The following is a 13,342-nucleotide window of genomic DNA, read 5'->3' as shown; positions in this document are numbered from 1 at the left end:
TCAACCTCTATATTTCTGATTGGAATGCAGTCAAGACTCAAGCTTATATCACTCTTTGATTAGTTAAAAAAAGAAAAGAAGGGAAGTTGCTAAGAAAATGAAAGCAAAACAAAGCTTGCAAGGTTCTTGTTTGAGAACAAATTTAGACAGTTGGGAAAATTACCTTTCAGAAGGCAAGCAAGGCCTATGTTAGTTTAAACAACTCCCCCTCTTCTTCCTCCTCACCCCACCCCATCTTCCTTCTCTTCCTGCTTCTCCCACTCCTCTCTTCACCCTTTGCCGTGTTTGGGATTGATTCCAAAACCATGAACATGGTAACCATATGTGTTACTGCTGTTATTGAACACATTAACAAAAAGATTTGGGATTAGGTATTCTCCCAGTTACTTCATATCGTACTTTCCCCTTTACCACATTTTCCTTCTGTTTTTGCCTGACTGTAATTTACATTTAACTGAATTAAAGACATTTTTCTCTCCACTTTCTCTGTTCCTTTCTCTTACTACTGACAGTTTTTTTTTTCTTTTCTTTTCTTTTTTTTTTTTTTTTTTTTTGCCAGTCCTGGGGCTTGGAGCCCTGAGCACTGTCCCTGGCTTTTTTTTCTCTCAAGTCTAGCACTCTGCCACTTGAGCCACAGCGCCACTTCTGGCCATTTTCTGTATATGTTGTGCTGGGGAATTGAACCCAGGGCTTCATGTTTGCGAGACAAGCACTCTTGCCACTAGGCCATATCCCCAGCCCACTACTGACAGTTTCCCCTACAACTGATCATCTGAAATATTTGGTATCAACAAATCTCAAAATGTAAACACTTTATATTGAAAACTTAGATTATATAGATACTTTTTTTGCCGGTCCTAGGGCTTGGACTCAGGGCCTGAGCACTGTCCCTGGCTTGCTTTTACTCAAGGCTAGCACTCTACCAGTTGAGCCATAGCTCCACTTCTGGCCTTTTTTGTTTATGTGGTGCTGAGGAATCGAACCCAGGGCTTCATGCATGCTAGGCAAGCACTCTACCACTAAGCCAAATTCCCAGCCCCTATAGATACTTTTTTTTAAAGTTAAATTTCATTGACAAGGTGTTGTGCAAAGGGGGTACAGTTACATAATAAGGCAGTGATTACATTTCTTGTGATATCTTACACCCTCATTTTTCTTTCCCTTCCCTAGATCAGGTAGGCATATATACAATATCCAGTGTACCAAAATCATATACAGCAACCACCTAGGGTATGCCACAGGAAATTCATCTAGAACTTAAAAGATAATGTCAACAGTAGAATCCTCCTGTGTCCTTCTCTTGGAGTTGTTTTTGCTTATCCTCATCTTATATGATCATGTGTGCATAGCTGTTGAGCTATTGTGATCCACTGATAGGTTTATTCTAGACCTTTTGATGTTTAGTAGTTGTTTGGTTTTAGATACATAATGATACTTTAGATACTTAGATACTTTTAAAAGCAAAGTTTATATAGTATATTTCTTTTTTTCAAGTATATAGTATATTTCTTTGGGATAGCGATTGTACCCTTTAACAAAATGAATATTTGGAAACTGATACATGTTTGGAGAGGGGAGGGAAATGAGGGAGGACACAATCATGAAGGGAGGAAGGATAAGCCAGTACAGTCATTATAGCCAATGTACACCATATGAAAATTAAACTACAGAACTTGAAGGTAGGGGGATAGGATGGTGAAGGAAAGGAGAGAATGATGGAAGGAGTGGCATTGATCAAGATGCATTATATTCATAACTAGCTTCTAGAATTGAAACCCCTTTGTACAATTGTTACCAATTTTAGGTGAGGATTTGTGAAGTTTCTCTCTAGAAGTAGGATTTTAGTACCAGGTCCTTGACTTTGATTGCAGAATAAGAACTTGAGGGCTGGGTGCCAGTAGCTCACACCTGTAATCCTAGCTGCTCAGGAGACTGAGAAATCTGAGGAGCCCAAACAGGAAAGTTAATGAGATTCTAATCTTCAATAATCTATCAAAAAGGCCCTAGGTAGAGCTGTGGCTCAAGTTCTAGAGCCCTAGCATTGAGCACAAGAAGCTCAAGGACACTGCTCAGGACCTGAGTTCAAGCCCTAGGACTGGCAAAAAGAAAAAAAAAAGAATTTCAGGACAAGTCACATGGTCAGAAAATTTGGCAGAGCTTTATTGAATAAGCAAGTGGAAAGACAGAGGCACACTCTTAACTGATGTAGAATGTGGGAACTCAAAAGGAGGACAGGGAGCTCTTTTGATATGAGGGGTATATATGATAAGGGCTTCACTTCAAATTATTCTAGGAAAAGTGTTTTTCTTTGTTCTTACACATAGCACAAATTTAATCACTTTTTTTGTTACACTTTTATCACTTGGGCTCAGGGTCTCAAAGACTGACATGCTCATTAAACTTGGATCATTGATGTTTGAGCATTTTTTTCAGAGAAAGGATGCATTCTGCTCTATATTTTTTCAAGACAAATATCCATCCTTGAGACAAGTACTTTGTGCCTGGAGGAGTTGCTTTTCTAGCAATTTGTCTTTCTTTGTTGTCCTTGTTCAGTTTTCAGAGCACACTATTTTGGGCCAGCAGGCATGGTCAGATGAGAAAGCTACTTTTGTTTTATCTTGTTTTTCCTTGTACTAATACTGCAGTTTATGAAGGAGTGGGAGGGTTAAAGCAAAGAACATATAGTCCTTTTGTGTTTCTAATAGAACTACTCATGAAATACAATGTTTCTGAATTCCTTGGCTGCTGTTTATCATGTGTCATTTCCCCTTCTCTATCCTGCCTCACAACTACTTAATTATAATAAATAATTTTTTTAAAAACTCAGGTGTCCCATGCACTAGCCACTGGATACAAGGGCAATTGAACAATTGAAATGTGGCTAATCTGGGTTTGGATGTGCTATAAAAGTATAAAGTACACACAAAACTTTAAACATCCAACACAAATGAGAGTTTAGTGCATCTAAAGAAAAAAATCCAGGGGGGGCTGGGAATATGGCCTAGTGGCTAGAGTGCTTGCTTCGGATACATGAATCCCTGGGTTCGATTCCTCAGCACCACATATATAGAAAACGGCCAGAAGTGGCACTGTGGCTCAAGTGGCAGAGTGCTAGCCTTGAGCAAAAAGAAGCCAGGGACAGTGCTCAGGCCCTGAGTTCAAGCCCCAGGACTGGCCAAAAAAAAAAAAAAAGAAAAAAAGAAAGAAAAAATCCAGGAGGCTGAAATATAAGGATTGTGGTTCAAAGCCAGCCTGGCAGGAAAGTCTTTGAGACTTTTATCTCCAGTTAGTTACCCAAAAAGCCAATGGTTGGAGCTGTGGCTCAAGTAATAGAGTGCTAGCCTTGAGCAATAAAGATCAGAGACAGTGCCAAGCCCTGAGTTCAAGCCCCAGGAAAGGTGTTTGAGCGCGCACACATGCGCGTGCACACACACACACACAAATATAGATTGATAAAATGTATTAATAAATTAATAATTGGTGACTTTTAAAAACCAAAGGATTGTGGATCACTGTTCACTGTCAGGCAGCTGCCAAAGTTCCAGAGTTTCCTAGAAAGGTCTACTTTTTTTTTTTTTTTTGCCAATCCTGGGGCTTGAATTCAGGGCCTGGGCACTGTCTCTGATCTTTTGCCCAAGGCTAGCACTCTACCACTAGAGCCACAGAGCCACTTCTGGCCTTTCCTGTTTATGTGGTGTTCAGGAATTGGACCCAGGGATTTATGCATGCTAGAAGCACTCTACCACTAAGCCACATTCCCAGTCCGAAAGGTCTATTTTTGTTAATGAGTTGAGTTAGTTATCTTTCTGGCAATGACAGTAGCAGCGGACTTACAGAAATAGGAATGTTGTGAACATAGGTTTCCACTAACAACATTGCTGTTATAGTGAACTCCTTGGCTCTGTTAACAAGTTATATGAAACTTTTTCTAGGAATGGAGCTATTTGTTTGTTTTTGTGCCAATACTGGCCCTTGAACTCAAGGCCTGAGTGCTGTCCCCGAGCTTTTTCTTCCTAAGGCTGGCACTCTACCACTTGAGCCACAGCTTCACTCTCCGGTTTTCAGCAGTTAATTGGATCTGACAGTAACATTTTCTTTCCCCTGCTGGTTTTGAACCAAGATTCTCAGATCTCAGTCTCCTGAGTACAGATGTGAACTGTTAGCACCTGGTGGGATAAAGTTTTTTAAATTACTGTGTACTAAGATAGTGAAACTTGAAAACTTTAAGAGATGGCTTATTTGATAATATTACCATTATCAAGCGTTTGATGGTATGTACAAAGTTGCTTTACTACACTTGTGATGATCTTCTAAATATGTTTCTTGCTCTAAGAGTCTGCTTTACTAGTTTCTAAAAATGCTTTATATACAATATATGTTTTTGCATTTTGGGTTTTTTTGGTACCTGTCCTGAAGCTTGATCTTAGGGTCTGGGTACTATTCTTGAGCTTTATTTGCTAAAGGCTAGTGTTCTACCACTTGAGCCACAGCACCATTTCCTACTTTCCTGTACAGGCTGGCTTTGAACCATGATCCCTAGATGTCAGCCTCCTGAGTATATAGGATTACAGGTGTGAGCTACTGGCTCCCAGCCACAAGATATGTTCTTAACCAATTGTAATTAATAATTCTTATTTGGATACCAATTTAAGCAAAAAAACCTGTTAAACTTATAAACAAAAAACTGTTAAACTTATAAACAGTAATGTGAAAATTGTAAAAATACAATTCCTGCATATTTGATGGCATAAAAGAATTACTGTATTGTAGGTGAGAAAATTATATTAATGTTAGTTTATTTTTCTTTTGGTGTTTGGATAAAACCTAGGAGTTTACACATACTGAGTAAGTCCCTTCTGCCACTGCCAAACCTATTTTGGTTATTTTTACGAGTGTATCTTTTAGAGACACATATATAAATATTTTCACATGAAATAGTAAGATCATAGGATTTGCTTCAATAGAATTTGAGTAGAAGAAAGGGAGTAGAATTGGTAGGAATATAGATAAATGAGAGCTTGTCACAGTGACATCTTGCAGTTCCAATGACTTGGGAGACTGAGGCAGGAAGATGACTTAAACTTACAAGTTCAAAAGTAGTGCTGGGGATATGGCCTAGTGGCAAGAGTGCTTGCCTTGTATACATGAAGCCCTGGGTTCGATTCCTCAGCACCACATATATAGAAAACTGCCAGAAGTGGCGCTGTAGCTCAAGTGGTAAAGTGCTAGCCTTGAGCAAAAAGAAGCCAGGGGAAGTGCTCATGCCCTGAGTCCAAGGCCCAGGACTGGCCAAAAAAAAAAAAAAAAAAAAAAAAAAAAAAGTTCAAGAGTAGCCTGAGCAACTGCAAGGTCCTCTCCTCTCCTAAACAAAGAAACAAAAAAGATTTGCCAAATGAATTGATAATTGTTGAAGTTGAATGATGGCTATATCAAGCTTATTATGTTTTTTCATATATATATATATATATATATATATATATATATATATATATATACACACACACACATATTTGAAAATCTCCATAAAAAGGTTAAGTGAAAAAGGCCACCTTTCAAATAGATTTGTTTCATTTGAGTGTAATACTCAAATACAAATTAATAAATTTCTACAGATTCACCTCAGTCCTTTCACAGTTAAAGAAAAATACTAAAAAGTAATTACACTGTTACTCTTTTTATAAAGGCTGTTATCTGTATTATTTTTCTTATCAATGCTCCCAGGAATACATTCTGTGCTTGTGGCCCTCATGGCTGGTAAGGCAGAAGTGAGATATAATCCTACTGTTATACAACCCTCAATAATAGCTGAGTTCATCCGAGAGCTTGGATTTGGAGCCACTGTGATTGAAAATGCTGATGAAGGAGATGGTGTTTTGGAACTTGTTGTAAGTAAGAGGTTTTATATGATTAATGAGGTATCCAAAAAACTCTTGGAGGGAGTTATACAAGAGGTCTAAAGATAATTAAAGGCTTGGCAAATAAGCTATATATGCAAAACTAAAAAATGGAAATATATGACAATAGGAGTGTGTGTGTGTGTGTGTATTTTTTCACTAGTCCTGGGGCTTGAACTCAGGGCCTGGGCACTATCCCTGAGCTTCTTTTGCTCAAGGCTAGCACTCTACCACTTGAGCTACAGCAACACTTCTGGCTTTTTCTGTTTATGTGGTACTAAGGAATAGAACCCAGGACTTCATGCATGCTAGGCAAGCACTCTACCACTAAGCCATATTCCCAGCCCAATGTGTGTGTGTGTGTGTGTGTGTGTGTGTGTGTATAAATTTTTTTTTTGGCCAGTCCTGGGCCTTGAACTCAGGGCCTGAGCACTGTCCCTGGCTTCTGAGCCACAGCGCCACTTGTGGCCGTTTTCTGTATATGTGGTGCTGGGAAATCGAACCCAGGGCCTCATGTATACAAGGCAAGCACTCTTGCCACTAGGCCATATCCCCAGCCCCAATGTATATATTTTTAAGAACTAAAAAGTAGAGTTGAGACTCAGTGCAAACATGAAGATTAACTGTGTGTGTGTCCTAGTCCTGGGGATTGAACTCTGGGCCTAGGTACTGTTTGAGGGTTTTTGTTTGTTTGTTTTCTCAAGGTTAGTGCTTTTCCACTTGAGCCACAGCTCCACTTCCAATAAATTACTTTCATGGCCTACATATAACTACTTTTTTTTTAATAACTGCTTCAAAAAATAAAATAGATCAGTATGATGGACAAGTAAATCTCTAGGATATACTATTTGAACAAAACAAATTGTAGTGTAACACTTGATAGTATAACTTATTTAAAGTTTATCAATTAAATAAATTTAAAATGCAATTAAGAATGTATATAAACATGTACATATAAATATATGCATATATAAACACCTAGTTTATACACATAATAACTAGCAGTGTTTTTCTTGGGAAGGTCACATACAAGAAACAAAGATAGCTGGCCCCTGGTGGCTCATGCCTGTAATTCTAGCAACTCAGGAGGGTGAGATCTGAGGACTATTGTTCAAAGCTAGCTCAGGCAGGAAAGTCATGAAGACTATTTTTTTTCTTTTTCTTTTTTTTTTGTGCTGGTTATGGGCCTTGAACGTAGGACCTAGGCACTGTGCCTGAGCTTTTTTGCTCACGGCTGGTGTTCTACCACTTGAGCTACAGCTTCAGTTTCAGCTTTTTTTGTGTATGTAATTTGGAGATAAAAGTATCACAGACTTTCTTGGTGAGCTGGCTTCAAACCACGATTCTCAGATCTCGGCTTCATGAGTGGTAGGATTATAGGAATGGGCTTGCACCACCCAGCCAAACAGGCACTTTTGCAAATGGGATATTTCAGGGGACTATCAGATGACAGTTAATTGTCAAATAATGACAGTACTCTGGGAATGAGACTTTGAAACCACTGTAAGCTTTTCCTCTCCACTGGCTGCCCTGGAGCTGTTTTTCTTTCTTTCTTTTTCTTTTCTTTATTTAACCATGACTGTGGACTGTCATAAGACTGGAGGAGAGAAGAATAGATGAATAACACCACACAGCCAGAATTTTTAATAAAAGAATAGTTCTAACAGTATTTATTTATTTATTTATTTATTCATTCATTCATTCATTCATTCATTTATTTATTGGCCAGTCCTGGGGCTTGGACTCAGGGCCTGAGCACTGTCCCTGGCTTCTTTTTTGCTCAAGGCTAGCACTCTGCCACTTGAGCCACAGTGCCACTTCTGGCCGTTTTCTGTATATGTGGTGCTGGGGAATTGAACCCAGGGCCTCATGTACACGAGGCAAGCACTCTTGCCACTAGGCCATATCCCCAGCCCTCTAACAGTTTTTATGCAAGTTTTTTCTTTCTTTTATGGTAGAAAAAATTTTAGAGGTCTATACTATGCCATATTTGTTTAGCCAGGCGATGGTGGCTCATGCCTGTAATCCTAACTACCCAAGAGGCTGAGATCTAGGGAGCACAGTTCAGAACCAGTCTGGACAGGAAATTCTGTGAAATTCTTACCTTCAATTAACTACTAAAAAGCTGGAAGTGGAGCTGCGGCTGAGAGTGGTAGAGCCCCTAGCCTTGAGAAATAAAGCTCAGGAACAGTGCCCAGGCCCTGAGTTCAAGCTTTAGGGACCAGCACATAAAAAGATAGCTTGAAGAAAGGGCTGGATATGTGGCTCAGCAGTAGAGTACCTGCCTTCATGAGGTCCTAGGTTCAAACCCTGAGAAGACTAATTCATGTTAATTGACCAAAAAAGTACATTTTGGAGTAACAAAGGTTGTGTTTTCAATCAGGTAAGAGGAATGACTTGTGCTTCCTGTGTACATAAAATAGAGTCTACTCTTACAAAGCACCGAGGGATCTTCTACTGTTCTGTGGCATTGGCAACTAACAAAGCACATGTTAAATATGATCCAGAAATTATTGGTCCCAGAGATATTATCCACACAATTCAAGTAAGTACCAAGACTTTATTTCTTTATTCTTTTTTAAAAAGAAAAACAGTAAATTTGTGTTTTTCTCTTTTTTAATTTTTAAATGTTATTATCAAGGTGATACAGTGGGGTTAGTTACATAAGTCAGGTAACGAGTATATTTCTTTTTGAAAAATGTCACGTCTCATTTTTTATCCTTAGCAATTCAGTCTATGCTCCCTTGAATTCCATCTGGTTTGCATCAGAAAACAACAATGAAAACAATCTCTTCTTCAATATTCCAGCCAAGATCTGTCTCAACATTTAACTTAAATATGTTCATTATTTTAAAAAACTGAGCTTTCAAGGATTGAGGTTCAAAGGCAGGAAAGTCTGTGAAGCTCATCTCCAATTAACCAGCACAAAGCTGGAAATGGAGCTGTGGATCAAGTGGTAGAGTTCTAGTCTTGAGGAAAAAAAAAGCTCAAGGAACAGTTCCCAGGCCCTGGGTTGAAGTCCTAGGACCAATTCAAAAATAAAATAAATAAAACAAGAGCAAAGAGAGACTTCATCTTTTCAATATTGTTTTAAATTTTGCAAGTAGAATGCATTTGTTGTATAAGTGTAATTTTACTATTTTAAATAAAATTTAAGCAAAGAACTACACTTCAATTTAAAAGTACTTACAAAATGGACATAAGGTACAATTTGTTATGATTAGGATTCATATTAATCATATTACTGTTTGTTAGGTCAAAGCAGAAGTCTCCTCCTTTCTTTTTTTTTTTTTTTTTTTGCCAGTCCTGGGGTTTCGACTTAGTTGCCTGAGCACTGTCCCTGGCTTCTTTTTTTTTTTTTTTTTGCTCAAGGCTAACACTCTGCCACTTGAGCCACAGCGCCACCTCTGGCCTTTTTGTACATATGTGGTGCTGAGGAATCGAACCCAGGGCTTCATGTATACGAGGCAAGCACTCTTGCCACTAGGCCATATTCCCAGCCCCGTCCCCTAGTTTTAATTAAAGTAAAAAATTGAAAGACTAAACATTTTCTTTGTGCTAAGTTAACCCTAGGTTCTTTAGTAAGTTATAAGCAGTAATGTGTGTGTGTGTGTGTGTGTGTGTGTGTGTGTGTGTGTGAAAGTGCTTTAAAAGTTCCAGTGTACTATCAGATTGGTGTTCTAGTTATCTGTGGCCTATTAATAATTCAGATAAGATCTTATTAGTGCAAGGAACAGTACGATCAACATCTTTGTTAGCTCACATTTGCTCTTTTCAATGTGTTACATTGCCGAGATATGGCACAGTACTAGCTTTTGTGGCTTATTAATGAGGTCCTATACTGAAGACAACTGCACTTGAGTAAATTGTTAGTTTGAGAACAATAGGGTATGTGTTAGCCATAATCAAGGACATAGAAATTTCTTTGACAGGAGATTAAAAACAAAGATTACTAAGAGCAGGACACTCTTAATGGTCTTGATCTTTGCATTCCCTGGAGTCGCTTGCACTCAGTAATTGAACTGACTTGTTTTAAATGATATCATGGCTTAGAATTTCTTAACATATTTATACATTGGAATAATTCCTTCTTGTGAATTTCCTTAGAGCTTAGGTTTTGAAGCTTCTTTGGTCAAGAAGGATCGGTCAGCAAGTCACCTAGACCATAAACGAGAAATAAGGCAGTAAGTACTTCTGAAGCATCTGTAAACAACAGATTTTGATTATTCCTTCAAAATTTAACATCATGCTAGTATTTCAGTTTTTACAGTATCATTATACTAGGTGGGATGGTTACAACCTGTATTTCATTATAGAATTTAGAATCTTTAACCTTCAGCTACTTACTAAAATGATCTTTCTTTCCCACTCCTCCATAAGATGGAGACGGTCCTTCCTTGTAAGCCTGTTTTTCTGTATTCCTGTGATGGGGTTGATGATATATATGATGGTTATGGACCACCACCTTGCCACTCTGCGTCATAGTCAGAACATAAGCAATGAAGCAATGATCAACATCCATTCTTCGATGTTCCTGGAGCGCCAGATCCTGCCAGGATTGTCCATTATGAATTTGCTGTCCTTTTTGTTGTGTATACCAGTACAGGCAAGTAAAATATTAGTAATGTTTAATTGTTGATGATTAACAGTAACCAAAATGTGACAGGTACTGGTAGCTCATGCCTATAATCCTAGCTATTCAGGAGGCCAAAGTCTTAAGGATCGTAATTAACAAGCCAACCGGGGCAGGAAAAGTCTGTGAGATACTTACCAAAAAACCAGAAGTGTATCTGTGGTTCAAGTGGAGTGCTAGCCTTGAGCAAGCAAGCTCAGGGACAGCATCCAGGCCCTGAGTTCACTCCCAGGATCAACTAGTGCACATGCACATACACACACACACACACACACACACACACACACACACAAATTTGGCAGGCACTGTTATTTCCAGTTGTAAAACTGATTTTAGCCAGAAACTCCATCTTTTTATACTGGATCTTTACAAAAAATAGTCTTAAATTGAGTAGTTAAAGTAGTTACTGCATTCCATTTAATCTCGAAGCATTTTGTTTAGTGACAAAGCAGAGAAGAGTGCCAGTCTTTTAGATTTGGTATTCATGTCTGCTACTATGTTAATTGAAATATTTCTGTCTGCCATTACATTTCACTACTTGCAATATGTTGCTTTTTTTCTTTTCTCATAAGTACAATGCGAGGGGTTTTATTGTGATATGTCCATATATGCATACATTATGTTTTGGTCATATTCACCCCCTCCATTACTCTTTCTCTCCCATCCTCCTACTTTCTATAGTTTTCAACCCTTCTTTTGAGATAAATTTTTACTATGGAAAGGAACATTTCCATTTAATAATTTGGTTCCTTTATTTGATCCTTATAAAAGGTGTAGTGAAGGCTGGTGCTATAGCTCAGTGAAAAGTTCTTTCCTGATATTCAGGACCCTTCCATTGCCTGTGCCACAAAAAAAATCAAAGCCCAAGTCAAAACTAAGCAACTGAACCAAAACAAGAGACAATGGTGATTTTGAAAATATCTTTGTATGTTTTCTTATACTCTTAAAAATAGGCATTTTATTTATATTTACCAACAAAACAGTTTATAATATACCACTTAGAAAAGGAGTAAGTCTTAAACAAAAAAAGTTACCTGAAAAATGTAATTTTTTTCCCCAGGAATCATCTGATTTTTTCATTCAGAGAGGAGCTTGCTATAGCTGAGACTGTCCCAAAACAAAACAAAAGAACCTGGCCAAAAACAAAGGAACAAAACTACTCCCTATGTATCCAGGCTATCTTTGAGCTCACAATCATCCTGCATCCTGCCTTAGCCCCTTGATTTCTGGGATTGCTGCTGTGTGCTACCATGCTCATTGTCTTGACTTTGTTTTTTCTTTCTTTATTTTTTGGTCTAGTCCTGGGGCTTGAACTCAGAGCCTGGGCACTGTCCCTGAGCTTCTTTTGCTCAAGGCCAGTGCTCTACGACTTGAGTCACAGCGCCACTTCTGGCTTTTTCTGTGTATATGGTACTGAGGAACCAAACCCAGGGCTTCATGCATGCTAGGCAAGCACTCTAACCACTAAGCCACATTCCCAGCCCCGACCTCAGCCTTGTGAGTAGATAGGATTACAGTTGTGAGCCATCTGAGTCTGCCTTTATTTATTTATTTATTTATTTATTTTTTGGCCAGTCCTGGGCCTTGGACTCAGGGCCTGAGCACTGTCCCTGGCTTCTTCCCGCTCAAGGCTAGCACTCCGCCACTTGAGCCACAGCACCACTTCTGGCCGTTTTTCTGTATATGTGGTGCTGGGGAATCGAACCTAGGGCCTCGTGTATCCGAGGCAGGCACTCTTGCCACTAGGCTATCTCCCCAGCCCCTATTTTTGTTTCATTGTTTTCTTCTGTTTTGGAACTCAATATGTGGATAGTAATCTCTCTGCTTTTGCCTTGCAAGTATGTATGTCAATATATATTTATTATTAAGCATTACACACACTAGTCCCACAAGTAAATATAGGAAGTTTAGTGTCTTGAAGACCTGTCTTTGGGTATGGATAGTCTAATGGAGACACTATTGACTAGTATGGAGTGGCATTATATAGATGGTTATTATTTATGATATGTCAGGCTTGGTGTATTCTTGTTATCTAGGGCTATTTTTTTCTCCCCATAACTCAGATAAGGATCCTGAAGGTGTGGCAACTGAAGAATTTCACAAGATCATTCTTCCAGGGGATAGCTTTTGTTTTTCTTTTTAATATCATAGAAAATCCATTGGTTTACAGAAGACAGCCTTAAGGGCATGCAGAGCCCTCACTCTGTAAACACAGCCACTGAAAATACTAACTTGCTCCAGCTGATCATCTCTCCTTAGTATTTCTGGATTACTTAAAAGGCAAATGGAATACATTTTCATACTTTAGGTTACTGAATTTCAGCATTTAAGGAATTTCATTGCTTTTCATTCTTCTCTTTCAGTTTTATGGAGGTTTGTACTTCTACATTCAGGCTTACAAAGCCCTCAAGCATAAGACTGCAAACATGGACGTGCTCATTGTGCTGGCCACTACCATTGCATTTGCCTACTCTCTGATTATTCTCCTAGTGGCTATGTATGAGAGAGCCAATGTGAACCCTATTACCTTCTTTGACACTCCTCCTATGCTTTTTGTGTTTATTGCATTGGGCCGGTGGCTGGAACACATAGCAAAGGTAACATATAAGACGGGGTGATGCTTGTTAGAATTTAGGGTGGATAAATGACAATAGTACTTTCTAGATTTATGATTTATGTGGTTAGTCATTTAGTCAAAAGAAGTTATTTTCGGTTGGCAGTATTTGAAGTTGATTATTCCTTAGTAGATTTCCTAATTTTTAGAATTACTGTTACTAGTAGTGCAGTATGTCAATGGTTATATTGAGACACTTGA

At 38.6% G+C, this 13,342-nt stretch overlaps 1 protein-coding gene across 2 annotated transcripts in view; it reads left to right on the top strand.

The window, feature by feature from the left end:
- Nucleotides 1–13,342, top strand: part of Atp7a (ATPase copper transporting alpha) — a 128,190-nt gene that overhangs the window by 78,425 nt on the left and 36,423 nt on the right. For both annotated transcript variants that reach the window (XM_048335527.1, XM_048335526.1), the window contains exons 6-10: nt 5,722–5,885; nt 8,278–8,439; nt 10,002–10,078; nt 10,275–10,500; nt 12,891–13,124. In XM_048335527.1, coding sequence (XP_048191484.1) covers nt 5,722–5,885; nt 8,278–8,439; nt 10,002–10,078; nt 10,275–10,500; nt 12,891–13,124 — 863 coding nt within the window. The remainder of the gene's footprint in view (nt 1–5,721; nt 5,886–8,277; nt 8,440–10,001; nt 10,079–10,274; nt 10,501–12,890; nt 13,125–13,342) is intronic.

Source organism: Perognathus longimembris, chromosome 28 (genome assembly GCF_023159225.1).
Source record: "Perognathus longimembris pacificus isolate PPM17 chromosome 28, ASM2315922v1, whole genome shotgun sequence".
Lineage (NCBI taxonomy): Eukaryota > Metazoa > Chordata > Mammalia > Rodentia > Heteromyidae > Perognathus > Perognathus longimembris.
This window is presented reverse-complemented; position numbering and strand designations above follow the sequence as displayed.